Source organism: Erinaceus europaeus, chromosome 9 (genome assembly GCF_950295315.1).
Source record: "Erinaceus europaeus chromosome 9, mEriEur2.1, whole genome shotgun sequence".
In the NCBI taxonomy this organism is placed as follows: Eukaryota; Metazoa; Chordata; class Mammalia; order Eulipotyphla; family Erinaceidae; genus Erinaceus; species Erinaceus europaeus.
Window position 1 is genome coordinate 5,329,091 of NC_080170.1, and position 18,232 is coordinate 5,347,322.

General features: G+C 57.0%; 1 protein-coding gene across 1 annotated transcript in view; it reads left to right on the plus strand.

Moving 5' to 3' along the window:
• TENM2 (teneurin transmembrane protein 2) overlaps nucleotides 1–18,232 on the plus strand; it is a 755,069-nt gene that overhangs the window by 665,579 nt on the left and 71,258 nt on the right. Inside the window, exons 8-10 of the mRNA XM_060197006.1 lie at nucleotides 6,090–6,285; nucleotides 8,068–8,169; nucleotides 15,053–15,247. Of these exons, the coding sequence (XP_060052989.1) occupies nucleotides 6,090–6,285; nucleotides 8,068–8,169; nucleotides 15,053–15,247 (493 nt within the window). The remainder of the gene's footprint in view (nucleotides 1–6,089; nucleotides 6,286–8,067; nucleotides 8,170–15,052; nucleotides 15,248–18,232) is intronic.

Sequence of the window (18,232 nt, forward strand, 5' to 3'; positions counted from 1 at the left end):
GCCTTGAGAGGCTGTAGCTGATGACTATAATCTAACACCACTCTGGAGATTCCGTTTACGTCCCTACTCTGTTTGCAGAGTTTGGGGGACAGTCAGCGTGGACACACATGAGTCGTGGCAAACAGCAGCTTTGCTCTGGCTGCTCTGTGATGACACTGATGCCTCGCTGGAGAGAGAAAGGACAGTGCTGGTTGGTTCAGAGCTGAAGAACCAGAGGTGCCCTTCCCTCAGATACACACTAGAGAACCCCACCCCCAACTGGGGCAGTGCCCTGACATGGCCTGTGTCTAAAATGGCATCCTGGAACCAGGTGGTGGCACACATTACAGTGCACAAGGACCTGGGTTCAAGCCTCCATTCCACCTGCAGGAGGAAAGCTTCATGAACACTGAAGCAGGGCTGAAGGTGTCTCTCTCTTCCTCTCTACCCCCCTTCCCTCCCAATTTCTCTCTGTCTCTATCCAAAATAAACATATCTTTTCTAAAGGCAGTAGCTCATGCATGGCACAATGTGCAAGGACCAGCATAAGGATCCCAGTTCAAGCCCCCAGTTCCCCACCTACAGGGAGGTCACTTCATAAACATTGAAGCAGGTCTGCAGGTGTCTCTCTTTTCCCTGTCTTCCTTTCATCTCTCGATTTCTCTATGTCCTATACAAAATAAATAAATAAGGGGCCAGGCAGCAGCACACCTGGTTAAGCACACACATTACAGTGCACATGGACCCAGGTTCAAGCTCCTGCTCCCACCTGCAAACAGGAAGTTTCACTAGTGCTAAAGCAAGAGTCTAGGACTCTCTCTCTCTCTCTCTTTCTCTCTCTCTCTCTCTCTCTCTCTCCCTCTCTCCCTCTCTATCCCCCTCTCCTCTCTCATTTTCTCTATCTCTATCCACTAATAAGTAAATAATAATTTTTTAATTTAATAAATATAGCAACACACCCCCCTGGGCAGGACAGGTCATGTGTTCATTCAAAAGACACTCCTGCCCAAGTGTCGCCCTGCCAGGCCGGCCTGGGTGGCTGTTCACTCACCTCTCAGAGCAGACACACAGCAGAGAGGACACAGGATGGTCCTGCTCCCCGTTGAGGGAATGGCATGCTCATCAACTTGTTGAACAAAGAGCATTCTTGGTACTGAATTCCCTCCCCATCCGGGGCTGGTCCCAGCAGCCGCGATGTCCCAGCCACAGTGAGCCAGTCCCTGGAAGTGGGATCCCGATGTCCAGAACAGTCACACACCACCCCTAGCTTCACCCTGGGCCCAGCTGAAGCAGAGTTGTGCTACTCTCCTGTGTCTCATCCTTTCTGAGACACACAATCGATTTATTAGATGGAGAGAGACAGACAGAAATCAAAAGGGAAGGAGGCGATAGAGAGAGACAGAGAGATGCCTGCAGCCCTGCTTCACCACTTGTGAAGCTTTCCATCTACAGGTGGGCGTGAGGAGTTTGAACCAGATCCTGGTGCATTCAGTCAGGTGTGCCACCACCCGGCCCCCTCAGATGTCAGGATATTACATATAAAAAACTCAGAGAGATTCAGGAGGTGACTAAGAGGCACAGCTCAGGACTTGCACACGTGAGGCTCAGAGTCTGCACACTGGTTCTCTCTCTCTCTCAATAGCAAATCCCTCAGTGCTCAATCTCAGAATTAGGGCATAGTCACCACTGAAACCTAGATTTTCCTGAGCAGGAGATAAAAGTTTTGCGTAATTAGCTCCTTTGTTCTAGGAAAATCCTCTATCAGACACTTCCCCTTTTGTAAAGGCCATTCATTTGAAGCTACTGTTTGTAATTCTAAAGAATTCTCACATTATGGGGCCAGGTGGTGGCGCACCTGGTTAAGCACGCACACACTACAGTGTGCAAGGGCCTGGGTTCAAGCCCCTGGTCCCCACCTGCGGGGGGAAGCTTCCTGAGAGATGAAGCAGGGTTATAAGTGTCTCTCTTTCTCTCTCTACCTGCTCCTCCCCTCTCAATTTGTCTCTATCTCTATCCAATATAATATAATATTTTTAAGAAATGATACTAATTCTCAAAATACAAGAGCTATTGTCTGCTATCTGTTGCCTCTCCCCTGCCCCGTGTGTCCTGCTGCACACATTGGGTGTAGCTTGTAACACTGTATATACCTAGTGGCATACACCTTATCAGCTCTGTATGGAGACTACAGTGTGTGTGTACTCAAAGCCTTGCAAACCCTCCATCTCCCTTGCCCTCCCCCCACCATCTCCCTGGGCACAGGGGCCCAGCTGCTTCTGCCTGCGGCCCCCCAGCCCTGCTGAGCTGGCCATCCTTCCTATTCTCAGGAGACCGTCCCCAGGCCAGAGCCAGATGTGCTGGCAGCTGCAGCCACTGAGGCTGGTATGAAGTGACTTCAAGTCCGTGGGGGCCCACAACCCTGGTTCCTGCAGGGAACCAGCTCCTTGCTTTTGCTTCCCCTCCTGAGGTGGGGAGATGAGAAGAGGGTTCCTGGGAGGAGGGAGCCATGATGCCAGCACAGAGCAAGCCCCCTCCCCCACCCCACCAAGCCTCAGGCTCTCCTCCAGGTGGTGTTAGGGGTCCTTTGTCACCTGCAGGCTCCATCACGGCCCCACCCAGCCTCAGCACCGCCCCTGGGAAGAGCCCAGGGAAGCTGTGCTCAGCACTTACAGGGACCCAGTGAGGTGCTCCCGGCCTTGGGCTGGATGGATGCCAATGAAGCACCTCAGACATGAGCCCCAGCCACCAGCCACCAGCCACGGGGGTCCCCTGGATACAGGCAGAGACCCCAACTCCCACTTATCATTCCCCTGCCATCTCGGTCACCGTGGGGCCAGATGTGGGGCTGCGGACACCCAGCATGAAGGCAGGGGGCTGCAGAGCCCTGGGAAGCAGGGGATGGGCTGTCTGATTTTCACACACACCCCCCAATCCGTGGTCACACACCTTCCAAAGGCAGGAGCGAGCCCTCTCCTGGTGTGCCATCCAGGAGGGCCATGGGCCTGGCTCTTTCTGGTCTTCTTGGGCAGGTGGTTACCAGTGCAGCTTCCAGAAGCATCTGCAGCTCAGGCCCCCAGCCCGGGGCCCCTTCCCTGCTGGGCCCTGCAAACACACACACACACACACACACACACACACACACACACACACACACACACACACACACACACACACTGCAGGCTCTGTGAGCCACTAAGTCAACTCTCGACTGCATCCCTCCACCCCTGCCGAGAAGCAGATTTGCACTTGTGCCAGTCAGTCCTCCCTGTGGGTTCTTGCCTCTGGAGCGCTCTGGGGGATGAGGGGTGGCTCAGCTGTCCCGGACCCTCTCTTAAAAACCAGAGAGAGGGGGGAGAGAGGAGAGCTCTGGCAAGGGATTGCCTGGGGCCACTGTGCTTTTCACCAGGCCCGAGGGAGGGATTCGACTGTGTCGTCTGGGTCGGCATCTGTGGGATCTCAGGCAGAGCGTGACCTGAGGTGGGCAGCTCCCCAGCCCTGCAGGCCAGCATGCTGTACCGAGGCTCCACTCCCCTCCATCCGCCGGTGACACGGGGAGCGGGGGGAGTGCCGGGGTCTAGAAGCCTCCTTTCGGGGGCAGGTAGTGAGGGAATGAGGTGGGGGGCACTTCAGCTGAAGGCCTGCACTTGGCGTCCGTGCACCCCTGCCAGGCCCTTGCGTCTAGCCTGGAGGTCCCTGAGGCACGTCGCTGTCCTGTGAGCCTCTTCTCACTGTGTCCCTTCCCGACTTCACACGCCACCATCCCCTCCTCCCCAGAAGTCCTGCTCCAAGTCTGTCTGGACTGGGACACCTCACCCTCAGCTTCCTGTGGCCGCTGGTCTTCCTGTGTCTGCCCCCTCTCCCCTCTAAGGCGGGGCGGCCCTGCTCCTGCCTGCAAACACTCTCCTCAAAGCAGGCACCAAGTGGGTCACTGCTCCAGAACCCCCAGTGGCTCCCGCTCGCCCAGAAGGATGAGGCCCTTCTCCAGAACATCGTGCTCTGCCCTGTCCCCACCGCCTGGGTGCCTTCCCTGTCCCCTCTGTCTCTCGCTGAATGTCACTGTGCCACCGCTGTAGTGGTTGCTGGCTTCCCTGAGGCCAGGGCAGTGACTGCTGGTCTAAATCCTCTCAGGACACTTAGCTGCTGTGAGACTTCTGATGGCTTGGCTGGGCCTCGGCATTCTTGTCTAGAAAATGGCACACCTGGTTAAGAGCATGTATTACGATGCACAAGGACCCAGGTTCAAGCCTCCAGTCCACACCTGCAGGGGAAGCCTCACAAGAGGTGAAGCAGGGCAGCAGATGTCTCTCTGCCTCTCTTTTCTATCCCCTCCCTCTCAATTTATCTCTGTTCAATCAAATAAAATAAAGTTTAGGGAGTCAGGCTGTAGTGCGGCGGGTTAAACGCAGGTGGCGCAAAGCACAAGGACTGGAGTAAGGATCCCGGTTCAAGTCCCGGCTCCCCACCTGCAGGGGAATCGCTTCACAGGTGGTGAAGCAGGTCTGCAGGTGTCTGTCTTTCTCTCCCCCTCTCTGTCTTCCCCTCCTCTCTCTATTTCTCTCTGTCCTGTCCAACAACAACAATAATAACTACAACAATAATGAAACAAAGGCAACAAAAGGGAATAAATAAATAAATAAATATTAAAAAATAAATAAAGTTTAAATTTTTTAAAAAGATAAAATGTTGAAACATTAAAAGAAATGAAAGGGAGTTTGGGTGGTAGTGCAGGGGGTTAAGCACACATGGCGCAAAGCATAAGGACCGGCTAAGGATCCTGGTTCGAGCCCCCGGCTCCCCACCTGCAGGGGAGTCACTTCCCAGGCGGTAAAGCAGGTCTGCAGGTGTCTGTCTTTCTCTCCCCCTCTCTGTCTTCCCCTCCTCTCTCCATTTTTCTCTGTCCTATCCAACAACGACGACATCAACAACAATAATAACTACAACAATAAAACAACAAGGGCAACAAAAGGAAATAAAATAAGTAATATTTAAAAAAAAAAAGAAATGAGAGACCTGGTGAGCACTGTGCAAGAACCAGATCGAGTGAGGATGGTGTAGAGGACAGTGACACGAGGGGACGGTGAGGATGGCGTAGAGGACAGTGACACGAGGGGACGGTGAGGATGGCGTAGAGGACAGTGACATGAGGGGACGGTGAGGGTGAGGGGACAGTGAGGATGGCATAGAGGACAGTGACACATGGGGATGGTGAGGATGGCATAGAGGACAGTGACACATGGGGATGGTGAGGATGGCATAGAGGACAGTGACATGAGGGGACAGTGAGGGTGAGGGGACAGTGAGGATGGCATAGAGGACAGTGACACGAGGGGACAGTGAGGATGGCGTAGAGGACAGTGACACAAGGGGACGGTGAGGATGGCATAGAGGACAGTGACATGAGGGGACGGTGAGGGTGAGGGGACAGTGAGGATGGCATAGAGGACAGTGACACGAGGGGACAGTGAGGGTGCTATGGAGGACAGTGACACGAGGGGACGGTGAGGATGGCATAGAGGACAGTGACACGAGGGGACGGTGAGGATGGCATAGAGGACAGTGACACGAGGGGACGGTGAGGATGGCATAGAGGACAGTGACACGAGGGGACAGTGAGGATGACCAGCTTGTCTCTGGTATTTGCTCCATGACGGGTCCACCTTAATTCCCCACGGCAGTGGTTGTGTAATCACATGGAGTTTCTTTCGTGCTGCAGTAGGTGGGGAAACTGAGGCACAGGTGCACGGCACTGGGTCTTGTCACATTCCTCCCAGGGGGTCAGGCTGTCTGGTCACCACTGTCCCAACCACCCCTGGTGAGTGGCCAGCGAGTGACCCCTGGGTGCGTCATGTCTCGTGTGTAGCTTGGGGTGCGGATGTCTGGGGAGTCCGGGCTGCCCGGGGCCCGTGCTGTGTGCACGCGGCATGACGCTCACCCCAGTGGACACTGCGCATCCCCGGCCCTCCACACAAACAGACACAGAAGGAGCAGCGGGGGCCTCCAGCATCCAGAGGCTGGACTGCCCAGCCCAGTGTGCCCAGGAGGTGGCCAGGAAGGGGCGGGGTGGGGCGGGGCTCCCAGGGCCCCTGGTCTCACATGGCCTGTGTCCCCAGTATGACTTCATGGAGCGCCTGGACGGGAAGGAGAAGTGGAGTGTGGTGGAGGCCCCCCGGGAGCGGCGCAGCATCCAGACACTGGTGCAGAACGAGGCCGTGTTCGTGCAGTACCTGGACGCCGGCCTGTGGCACCTGGCCTTCTACAACGATGGCAAGGACAAGGAGCTGGTGTCCTTCAACACTGTCGTCCTAGGTAGGCGGGGGGCCCAGGGGCACCCAGGGGTCAGGCAGGGACGGCTGAGCTCCTGGGGAGCAGAGGTGGCTGGCCCAGAAGACACTAGGGTGGGTCTCCAGCGCAGCCGTGAGGCTAATTGAATGGGCCAGGGCCAGGGCACCTGCCAGGCAGCTCCCGGACCCCTGTGCTCCAGTCATCCTGGTCCCTGCCCATTAGAACCCACCTCACTGATAGGAGCGACGAGAACACTGTGCCACCTCTGATCACACCACAGAGCCAGAAGAAGCTCACCCCAGACAGCCGTCCAGAATCTCGCTCCGGTTAAACACACATCACCATACACGAGGACCTGGGTTTGAGACCCCGCTCCCCACCTGCAGGGGGGAACTTCAGCAGCAGTGAAGTAGGGCTGCAGGTGTCCTTCTCTCTCCTTCTCTATCTCGTTCCCCTTTATTAATTTCTCTCTGTGCTATCAAATAAAAGAGAAAGACAAGAAAAAAATTTGAGGAGCCAGGCAGAAGCAGGCCTGCTTAACACACACTACAGTGCACAAGGATCTGGGTTTGAGTCCCCACTCCCCACTTGAAGCTGGGACGCTTCACAAATGGTGGAGCAGGTCTGCAGGTCTCTCTCTCTCTCTCCTCTGTCTCCCCCCATCTCTCTCTCTCTTTCTCTCTCTTCAATAGTAAATTAAGTGTAATTTTTAAAAATGAAACTTGAAAAAAAATTGTGAAGTCCACTGGGAAATGAGAAGAAAATAAATCTTAAGACTATGGCCGGAAGAGGAGAGAGATTTACCAAGTCTGCCTCCCTTTCCCTGGGGGTAGATCTGGAAATGCTTTCTCTCAGCACATGTCACTCCCACAATCCCTCCGTCCATGTTCAAGGGACCAGCTTCAGCCACAGTGTCCTCTGTAGGTGAACACACACAGGCGGGTGGGGAGGCGTCCCCCAGGGCTGGGTGGAACAGTGGGGGTGGTGACAGCCCTGGCTGAGGGGCAGACCTTGGGTTCAGCCCTTCTCGGGGGTCTCATGGCTCTCCCAAGAGTCCCCATGCAGGGCAGGATGGCTGTGTTCTCTCTGTCCTCACCTGAGGTAGCCAGGACAGAGGAGCAGTCAGTGTACCCAGGCGGCGGGCAGAGTGCAGGTGCCCACCTCCCCAGCCCAGCAGAGACCTCACTCCTCACCCTACTGAGACACACCCCTGCCCCCCCAGCCCGTGCTTTTAGACTGGGCTGGCCACTGGCCACATCTGGGCACACACTGGCCCCAGAGCAGTTTCCCTGTGGGCATGGCAGCTCCCAGAGCAGGAGGCAGTGGGCAGGACAGTCGGGCTCATGTGTCTGTCTGCTGCAATGCCGTCTCCAGGGCCTGATAGACTAGGGTGGGGGGCGGCCATGCCCCCATCCCACGCACACCTCCGACACACCCTCCGGTGCACACCTGGGGGAGGCAGGCTGCAGAGTACTGGAGGCTTGGGGCCTTGGTCTGGGCGGGAGTCCCACACCTGCCTGCTGAAAGGATCTGACCCATGTCAGTAAAGGGGACTGGGGTGGAGGGACTGTGTTCAGGCCTGCCCCTCCAAGGCAGGAGACCGGAGAGGCCGCGGAGAAGCTCTCCTGGCAGCCTCCTCACCTGGGTGCTCTGCTGTGCAGGTGGGGCACGGGCCGGCACAGGTGCCACGGTGGCCAGCACGCAGCGCCGCCCATGCGGCGAGACCGGAGGACCCCGTGTGCCCTGTGGCATCTCAGGTGGCAGAGGCACTGGCAGGGGCTGAGTCTCCCTCTCCTCTCCTTCCAGACTCTGTGCAGGACTGCCCTCGGAACTGCCACGGCAACGGCGAGTGTGTGTCAGGGCTGTGCCACTGCTTCCCAGGATTCCTCGGGGCCGACTGCGCGAAAGGTGGGTGCCACCCCACCTCCAGGACCCCTGCCTGGCCGAGAAGCAGGACAGACATGTCAGAGCGCTGGGAGAGGGGACTCCGAGGTGCCTCCAGGCGGCCACCCTGACCACTCGGCCGGCAGAGTGGGCTTTGAGCTCCCATGGTCCAGCCAGGTCAGCCCTGGCACGAGGTGTGCTGAGGAGAGACTGGGGGATAGGAGGAGGCCGGTTTTCCTGGGAAAATAGCCGTGACTCCCGCTACTCCTTTCGTAGCGCCAGTAGCTCGCGTGCAGTTGAAGATGAAGCGTCTCGGGCCGAGGAAGCCCCATCCTTCCCTGCCCCAGCAGCTCTCTAGCTTTGAAATGGTAGCATTGATTTATCTACCTGGCTTTCCCAAAAATAGACAAGGGGCCTGGAATTCCTGGGGAATTATAAGAGAAGGAAGTGACTCACCCCTTGCAGGGGGAGCTGGGCTACAGGTGTCTGTCTCCCTCCCTTTCTCCTCCTTCCATCTTGATTTCTCTCTCTCTCTCAATCAGTCGATAGATAAATAGATAGATAGATAGATAGATATAGATAGATATATTGAATAAATAAGTGTAGGAGGGAAGGAAGGGAGAGAGGGAGGAAGGATAAATGGAAAGGAGGGAGGAAGGAAGGAAGGAAGGAGGGAGGGAGGGAGGGAGGGAGGGAGGGAGGGAGGGAGGGAGATGGAGGAGGCAGGCCAGGCAGTGACCCACAAGACAGGGCCCAGGCTGCCTGGCTGGGGGAGGCCTGGAGTGTGACCTTCAGTGGTCAGAGCCCAGCGCTGTAGAGAGAGCCACAGTCACTCCGTAGACTCAGTGTGCGTGCACACAGGGCCACACACATGATGAGTCCAGACAGATGCAGCCGCAGACTTGAAATAAGGCCTTTGCCACACAGCACCTTCCCACGTGCCTTTCTTCTCCGTCTGTCCCCTGTTGCTTTTATAATGTCGCGACCCCGCACCCCAGCCACACCCCAGCCTGGACAGTGGAGCCATGCTGGGAGTCGGACTCACGTGGGAGCCCCTGGCTGGGGGTCAGGCATCCCTGGTCCTCGTCCCCCTGCTGTCACTGAGCGTGTCTGTGGCCCTTGGGCCGGGGTCTCAGGCTCTGCGACTGTCCTGTTCTGAAGCAGCTGGGCCGTACAGTGACTGGGAAGGACTCCGGGCGGGCCTGTGCTCTGTGCTCCCGCAGCCTGTGGCTGGCCGCCCACCCTGGGTGCCTCAGCCTGCAGTCTAACTGACCCTCACGGAGACGTCAGGGCTGGCCGGGGAGCACCAGCTGAGCGCCCATTACAGTGCACAAAGACCAGGTTCAAGCCCCGGGTCCCCGTCTGCAGGGCTTACATCACAAGCCATAAAGCAGGGCTGCAGGTGTCTCTCTGCCTCTCCCTCTCTGTTCTCCTCCCTCCTCTCTCAATTTCTCTCTGTCCCATCAGGTAAAAGACAATCGATGGGGTGAGAGGCTGTTCGTCCTACAGGCTCCAGCCGTCTCTGAGATCAGTTTAGAAGCCTGCTGTGGAGTCTGGCGGAGCTGTTGCCCTTGTTGATAGTGCTGTTGTTGTTGGATAGGAAGAGAAATCTAGAGAAGAGGGAAGACAGAGAGGGAGAGAGAAAGACAGACACCTGCAGACCTGCTTCACTGCCTGTGAAGCGACTCCCCTGCAGGTGGGCAGCCAGGTCCTTAGGCTTCACGCCCTGTGCTACCGCCTGGCCCCACCACAGAGAGATTTTCTGGGCTGTCAGAAAAGTCCTGACATAATTATCTGGTTTTTGATGTGAAAATGTGTCACAACTTTTCCAGTGACCCAGTAACTTCGAAGGAGCAGAGTCAGGGTCAAACACTGAACGGGGGCCCAGCCGCAGTCCTCAGGGGCTGCCCACACACGCAGGGCCTTCTGGGGAGCCACTTTTGCTCAAGAGTTGCGAAGCAGGTCTGGGCTTCTAGACTCAGCTCCCACTGCAGGCGGCTCCTGGAAATGGAGCTCACTAGACACACACCTGGTGGGCAACGCACCCAGCAGACAGACACAGGTGTTCAGCATCACGCAGGGGCCTGGTCTGGGGGGGGGGGGGGGCGGCCAGACTCATGGCGCTGGGGCCTTGCGGACCAGCCTGACGCTCTTCAGTCCGAGCTGTGACTCAGGCAGCTGGACACACGCTCCTACTCTGTCCTCATTTGGCAGAGAGAGATCAGGCCTGTTTTAACCACCCCCTACATGTTAAGCTTTGTGATGAAATCAGAGTAGAAAGACACACACAAAAAATACAGAACTCCCATAGAGCGGTCACCAGCTCTCCCAAATAGCACGTTCCATCTCCATGGGTCCAGCACTGAAACCGAGAGACCCACATTGGTTTGTCTGTCCTATCACATAGAACAGACAGACAGTATAGAGCAGGGAGGCAGTCCTGAGGTGTCCACAGCCCCACGGCTAGAGGAGCAGGCGGGGCCAGCTGTCTCGCTCTAGAGCTCAGCTGCGCCTGCTACGCCGGCATCTGGGATGGGAAGACAGCTGTGGACAAACAGAGTCCTAGCCTTCATGAAGCTTCTGTGCTGAGATAGTGGGACACACACACGCACACACACACACACACACACACACACACACACACACAAAATCTGAAAATTCTTGACTCTGGAGCTGTCACAGAAAGCAGACGTTCCTTAATTCTGGACCGGAGCTGCAGACTAGCTTGCTGTGTGCTGTGGAGAGTCGATGTTTATGACGGGATCAGTGCTGCTCAGTACATACCACACACACACACACACGTGCACACACACACACCACACACACACACATGTGCACAAACACACACCACACACACATGCACACACATACACAAACACACACCACACACGCGTGCGCACGCGCACACACACGTGCACACACGTGCGCACACATACCACACACATGCACACATACACACGTGCACACACGTGAGCATACACCACACACACATGCACACACACCACACACACGTGCACGCGCACACGCACACATGCACACCACACACATACGTGCACACACGAGAACCAACTTAGAGACTACTCGAGAACAATCTGAGCGTTTACCCCACTGAGAACTTTGCTAACGCAAAACAGGTATTTTAAATGCACTGAATTAATCACAGGCTTCAAAGCCTCTTGCTACCTTTCCTGACTTCCCTGGGTTTAATTAAAACATCTGTGCACTTTTAATTTATTGATTCATCCAGCTCACATGTCATGTTTTCCACACACCCCAGCGTGGTCTGCATCATTTTTAACCCAATTCCCACTTATCTAAAGCAATTATATTCACCCCGGATTAATTAAGGCATCCACACTTCCTCGCTTAAGTCAGCACGCTGCCTTCCCGCACGGCCCCGCGTGTCAGGGCTCCGCCACAGCCCACGAGCTCTCCGTCCTTCTGGGATCCTTCCCCAAGTCCCCTTCTTGCTTGTCAGTGTGTGTTAACAGGAGGAGGCAGGGTGCTGGCGCGCTCAACTCCCCCCACCCCACGCCGAACCCCCGCCCGGCTGTGGGAAGCCTGTTCTGCTCCCAGTGCCTGTCTTCCGGGGTCAAGGCCACCACGGGGCCCAGCCAGAGAGAGTGAGCAGGCTGGCAGGAGGCAGGGTGAGCCCGGGAGCAGGAGGGCCAGAGCTCTTCGCATTTGAGCTTGCATCATCGGCCTCAGTGTTTCCACCGTCCTCAGACACTTGCTCCACAGGGCCCTTCCTCCTCTGCCCTCTGAGTGGGGGGCTGGAGGTGGGGTCCAGGGATCTCAGTGTTCCCTGTCACAGCTGTGCTGAAAGTCTCCACCTCCCAGCTAATCGCTTCTCGTTCGCTTCAGATTGTTTTTTGTTATTGTCATTGTTGTTTTCCAATTCGGAACGCTAGGGATTATTTCTCATTATTTATTCCGAGAAAGAGAGAGGGAGAGGGAGAAGAAGAGAGAGAGAGAGAGAGAAACCAGAGCCCCACTCAGGTATACACAGTGCTGGGGCTTGAACCTGGAGCCTCGTGCATGCAAGTCCTGCACACTACTACCTGAGTGACTGCCCCTGCCGTGTATCAGCAGGGGCACCTGTGCTGATTTAATGGGTGGAGGTGCTGAGTGTCTGTCTGTGCCCACTTTACCTGGCAGTTTCATGATTCTCCCTGCAGGGCCTTTGACCAGTTTTATTATTATTATTATTATTATTATTATTATTATTATTATTATTATTTATAAAAAGGAAACATTGACAAAACCATAGGATAAGAGGGGTATAGCTTCACATAATTCCCACCACCAGAACTCCGTATCCCATCCCCTCCCCTGATAGCTCTCCCATTCTCTATCCCTCTGGGAGTATGGACCCAGGGTCATTGTGGGATGCAGAAGGTGGAAGGTCTGGCTTCTGTAATTGTTTCCTAGCTGAACATGGATGTTGACAGATTAATCCATACTCCCAACCTACCTCTCTCTTTCCCTAGAGGTGAAGGGCTCTGGGGAAGCGGAGCTCCAGGACACATTGGTGGAGTTGTCTGTCCAGGGAAGTCTGGTCGCATTCTGCTGGCATCTGGAACCTGGTGGCTGAAAAGAGAGTTAATATACAAAGCCAAACAAATTGTTGAACAATCATGGACCTAAAGGCTGGAATAGTGCAGATGAAGTGTTGGGGGAGTCCTCCATTTTGTAGATAGCTAGTAGGCATATTTTAGTTATATTTCAAAGGGCCTGTAGCTATACTGGTGTTTTGTGATTTTTTTTTTCCCTGAGCCTGAAATCTGATATGAAGTTGGATCCTAATTATTGTCTGGGGAGATGGTGTCATGGCTGGGAAAAAGACTAGAAAGCTGGATCAGGGAAGAGAGTAGCTCCCTAATGTGGAAAATTGGTATAAATATTGTTGACTGTAAACCCCATCAATCTGATGTGATCTGGGGCCCATAATTAGCTTAGGAGCCTGTGTGACCTCTGCATCCCTCTAGACCTGAGTTCCCATTCTGCGGTCTGACAAGGTGCTTGTGTTACTGCCTTGGGTATCCTTAAGCTGCTTCTCCCGGGGCTCCCCAGCCCTCTTTGTGTTGTGGACTCCCTCCAGATATAGATTGCAGAATGCCAGGACTGCGCTTCTCCCCCTCCATTCCCGGGAATCCTCTGGATGGAGCCCTCTCTGAGGAAGGGGAACTCAGCCTCCCGGTGGCTCCTAGCACTTCAGTACTGCACTTCCCACTTGGGCGGTGGTCATTCCTGTGCTGGCTGTGCAGCGGAGCTCAGGGTGGATCGCCCATGGGGGCTCATGTGCTCATGGCGAGCCCCCCCTCCCATCATGGAGCTGCCAACTTCATGTCTGGGGGACACTGAACTTGACCTTCCTCCATGGCCCCAGATAACACACCTTCAACTGCTTCATGAGAATCCAGACCTCCTGGTCTCCAGGCCCTTTTCCTAGCCCCGCCAAGCTGCTGGAACCTTTGGGTGACTCAGAAGTATTTGTTGACTGAATGAATGCAATGCAACCAGCGCTTTGGACCAACCCCCAGATGACTGGCTCCCAGTGTTCTCTCTCTCTTTTATCTTTATTTATTGATGGGATAGAGACAGCTAGAAACGAAGAGGAAGTGGGAGAGAGAGAGGGAGAGACAGAGGCACCTGCAGCCCTGCTTCATCACTCACAAAGCTTTCACCCTGCAGGAGGGGACTAGGGGCTTGAACCCAGGTCCTTGGGCACTGTAACAGGTGCACTCAGCCAGGTGTGCCAGCACCTGGCGACTTCTCAGTCTCTTTTCCAAAGGGATTTGCAGCAAGACATCAAATGATGTCTAAAAGGTACTTGACAGGGCAGCCCTCCTCAGGACGTCTGCAGGTGTGCCTGCCACTGGGACCAGCCTCTCTGCCCATCCACCTACCCTTCCCTGCAGGTGGCCTTCCCTGCAGGGGCCAAGGATGTGAGACCAGTTTCAGGGGGTGGCCTGTCCTGCTGCTTCTCACAGAAGAAATCATCCTGATAGTTCAGTTCACTTTGGGAAGTGGCAGAAGAGGGGGGAAAAGAAAGCCCCTGTGTCACCATTAAAATGAGCTGCATCCCCACTAGGTGGATCTGATTTATGTCATTTTTCTGTCATCAGCCTGTTAACTTGTCAGTTGTTAGTGGCAGAGGTAATTTATTTGTCTTCTGAGCGCTTTGTAGGGCCTCCATTTGGTGGATTTAGTAAAACAGGCATAGTCACTTTGTGCAAACATTTTAATTAATTTTAAAGAGCAGCTTAGATGCACAATGTTCTGCTCCCGCAAGGCTCGGAAAGAGAAAGAGACTTGAAACACTCCCCGCATGCTTCTGGAGAAGATGGGGAGAGACAGGGTGCATTCTCCCCGCTCAAATCCCTGGTGATGATGGCATGGACCTTTGAGGAAGGGTGGCCCCTCAGTTCTGGGGCGTCCTCTCGCTCTGTAGGAGTGAGTGTGGGCCAGCAAAGCGGTGCTTCTTTCAGTTCCAGGGTACTTGTATAAATAAGGTTCACAAGACACCAGGAGTCTCAGACACAAAGTGTTAGATGTGCTGCTTGGGAAACAGAACACGCAGTGGGTGAATGATGGAATGGCTCACAGTGCAGGCTGGTCCCAGCCGCTTCCTGACAGCCTATTCCACATCAAAGGGTGAGACAAATGTCCTGGAGTGGCGTGCCCCTCGGCCCTTTGGGGCTTCTGCATCCCCCGGCGCCACAGCTCCTAGAACTCACTATTCTGTACCCCTCTGAGTGATGGTGATGACCAGCACAAGGGGCACTTGTCCCTTGAGGCCTGGCAGGAGCGGCCATGGTGGCTGCCTCTCTGCGGGGGCGCAGTGATGGTCTGAAGAGGTCTGCCGGCCCGGGGACTGACGGCAGGCCCTATCTGCTCCTTGCAGTGGCCTGCCCTGTGCTATGCAGCGGAAATGGACAGTACTCCAAGGGGACCTGCCAGTGCTACAGCGGCTGGAAGGGGGCCGAGTGTGACGTGCCTATGAACCAGTGCCTCGACCCGGCCTGCGGTGGCCACGGCTCCTGCGTGGAGGGCAACTGCGTGTGCTCTGCCGGCTACAAAGGGGAGCGCTGCGAGGAGGGTAAGCAGAGGGCAGGGCTGGGGCAGGTGCAGCTGGGGGCCTGGGGCAGGGGCAGCTGGGGGCTGGGGCAGGTGCAGCTGGAGGCCTGGGGCAGGTGCAGCTGGAGACCTGGGGCAGGGGCAGCTGGAGGCCTGGGGCAGGTGCAGCTGGAGGCCTGGGGCAGGTGCAGCTGGAGGCCTGGGGCAGGTGCAGCTGGGGGCTGGGGCAGGTGCAGCTGGAGGCCTGGGGCAGGTGCAGCTGGGGGCCTGGGGCAGGTGCAGCTAGAGACCTGGGTGCAAGGGCAGCTGGAGGCCTGGGGCAGGGGCAGCTGGAGACCTGGGCAGGTGCAGCTGGAGACCTGGGTCAGGTGCAGCAGGAGGCCTGGGACAGGTGCAGCTGTAGACCTGGGGCAGGTGCAGCTGGAGGTTTGGGGCAGGTGCAGCAGGAGGCCTGGGGCAGGTGCAGCTGGAGGCTTAGGGCAGGGGCAGCTGGAGGCCTGGGGCAGGTACAGCTGGAGGCTTAGGGCAGGGGCAGCTGGAGGCCTGGGGCAGGTGCAGCAGGAGGCCTGGGGCAGGTGCAGCTGGAGGCCTGGGGCAGGTACAGCTGGAGGCTTAGGGCAGGGGCAGCTGGAGGCCTGGGGCAGGTGCAGCTGGAGGCCTGGGGCAGGGGCAGCTGGAGGCCTGGGGCAGGTGCAGCTGGAGACCTGGGGGCAGGGGCAGCTGGAGACCTGGGGAAGGTGCAGCTGGAGGCCTGGGGCAGGTGTAGCTGGAGGCCCGGGGCAGGTGCAGCTGGAGGTTTGGGGCAGGTGCAGCTGGAGGCCTGGGGCAGGTGCAGCTGGAGGCCTGGGGCAGGTGCAGCTGGAGGCCTGGGGAAGGTGCAGCTGGAGGCCTGGGGAAGGTGCAGCTGGAGGCCTGGGGGCAGGTGCAGCTGTAGACCTGGGGCAGGTGCAGCTGGAGGCCTGGGGCAGGGGCAGCTGGAGGCCTGGGGCAGGTGCAGCTGGAGGCCTGGGGCAGGGGCAGCTGGAGGCCTGGGGCAGGGGCAGCTGGAGGCCTGGGGCAGGGGCAGCTGGAGGCCTGGGGCAGGTGCAGCTGGAGGCCTGGGGCAGGGGCAGCTGGAGGCCTGGGGGCAGGGGCAGCTGGGGGCCTGAGGCAGGTGCAGCTGGGGGCCTGGGGCAGGTGCAGCTGGAGACCTGGAACAGGTGCAGCTGGAGGCCTGGGGCAGGGGCAGCTGGAGGCCTGGGGCAGGGGCAGCTGGGGGCCTGAGGCAGGTGCAGCTGTAGACCTGGGGCAGGTGCAGCTGGAGGCCTGGGGCAGGGGCAGCTGGAGACCTGGAACAGGTGCAGCTGGAGGCCTGGGGCAGGTGCAGCAGGAGGCCTGGGGCAGGTGCAGCTGTAGACCTGGGGCAGGTGCAGCTGGAGGCCTGGGGCAGGTGCAGCTGTAGACCTGGGGCAGGTGCAGCTGGAGGCCTGGGGCAGGTGCAGCTGGAGGCCTGGGGCAGGGGCAGCTGGAGGCCTGGGGGCAGGGGCAGCTGGGGGCCTGAGGCAGGGGCAGCTGGAGGCCTGGGGCAGGGGCAGCTGGAGACCTGGGGAAGGTGCAGCTGGAGGCCTGGGGGCAGGGGCAGCTGGAGGCCTGGGGCAGGTGCAGCTGGAGGCCTAGTACCTCTGACACCTCCAGCTCCACACTTTGTGGGGGACCTTCTCCTGTTGTCCGCTGCCCAAAGCCTTTTGACATGTGGCCTTGCAGCCTCCAGGAGCTGAAGGGCTGCTTCTTCTCCCACGTAGTCCTCTGTCTCTATTTAGGAAATGTGCTGTTTCTCCTTCCTTTGTTCGTTGGTTTGTTTCTTGTTTCTTATACTTACTTCCTCTACCTTTGCCTTTCTTCCCAATCTCTCTTTTTCATCGTTCCCCTACACCCCTTCTTCCTTCTGCCTTCTTGAAAGTTCTCTTAATTGGGATTTTATAGAATCTATCCAGAAAACAGGGGGGAGAGAGAGAGAGAGGGGGGACTCCTTAGTCCTTTTCTTACCCAACTTTTTTTTGTTTCTGGGTAATTAAAATCCCAAGTATGTATGTGTCTGTGTTGCATAAAAATTAATAGCACAGGAAGTGGTCCGCCTCAGAAGGCTGCAGGGGCTTCGCTGTTGAGAGGCCACCGAGGGGCAGTTCTCCTGCTCTGCTGCAGAGCTCACAGCAGTGCACTGAGGCCCCAGGAGCCATCGGGCCACTCTCCTGACTGCTTCCAAGCCACCCAAAGTGTGGGGACGGCCCAGCCCGAGCAGCCAGAGAGGGACCTGGGTGAGGGAGCACAGGAGCAGGAAGAGCCGTCTGTGGAGCCCTACTCTGGGTCCCCAACACCCTCCCAGAATGTGGTCTTGGCTCTCCGCCTACTGTCTCTTCTGCCAGGGCAAAAATCCACCACAGCCAGCAGAGGAGAGGAAGGCGGGCTCTGGCCCTTGACACTCTCCCCTACCCTATCCCTCATGTGGGCTCAGATACTCTGTCCAGAGCCTGGCTCATTGCCCGCGCAGCCAGAGCAGTGGGCCCCGTGGACACACAAGGCTCAGGTGACCAGCAATCTAGAGACAATGGTGAAGACCCGCCCAGCCCACAGGAGACAGCTGGAGGCCCCAGGTCAATGGGGGAGGATGACCCGAGGGTCTCAGACAAGGGCAAGCCTGCCTTCCAGGACAGAGACAGCCTGGCCATCAGGCCTCTGCTTGGGGACACACAGACACACCACTTTTGTGACAGCTCTCGATGGGTAGTGATGACATTAGGGGTCTAGTCCTGGCTCCAGCCTCCCGTCCAGTGTGACCTCGGCCTGGCTGCATCCTCAGCCCACACTGGCAGTGTGGAAGCAGGAGAATCCTGACCTAGCCACGTAAGGACAAAAGCCCTGTGGGAGCAGCTGCGTGTGCTGACAACAGGCCCGAGGCCAGGAGGCTGGCAGAGAAGGCGGGTGACCTTCTGCTCACATGACTGGCAGCAGAATGGGACCCGTCTGAGGG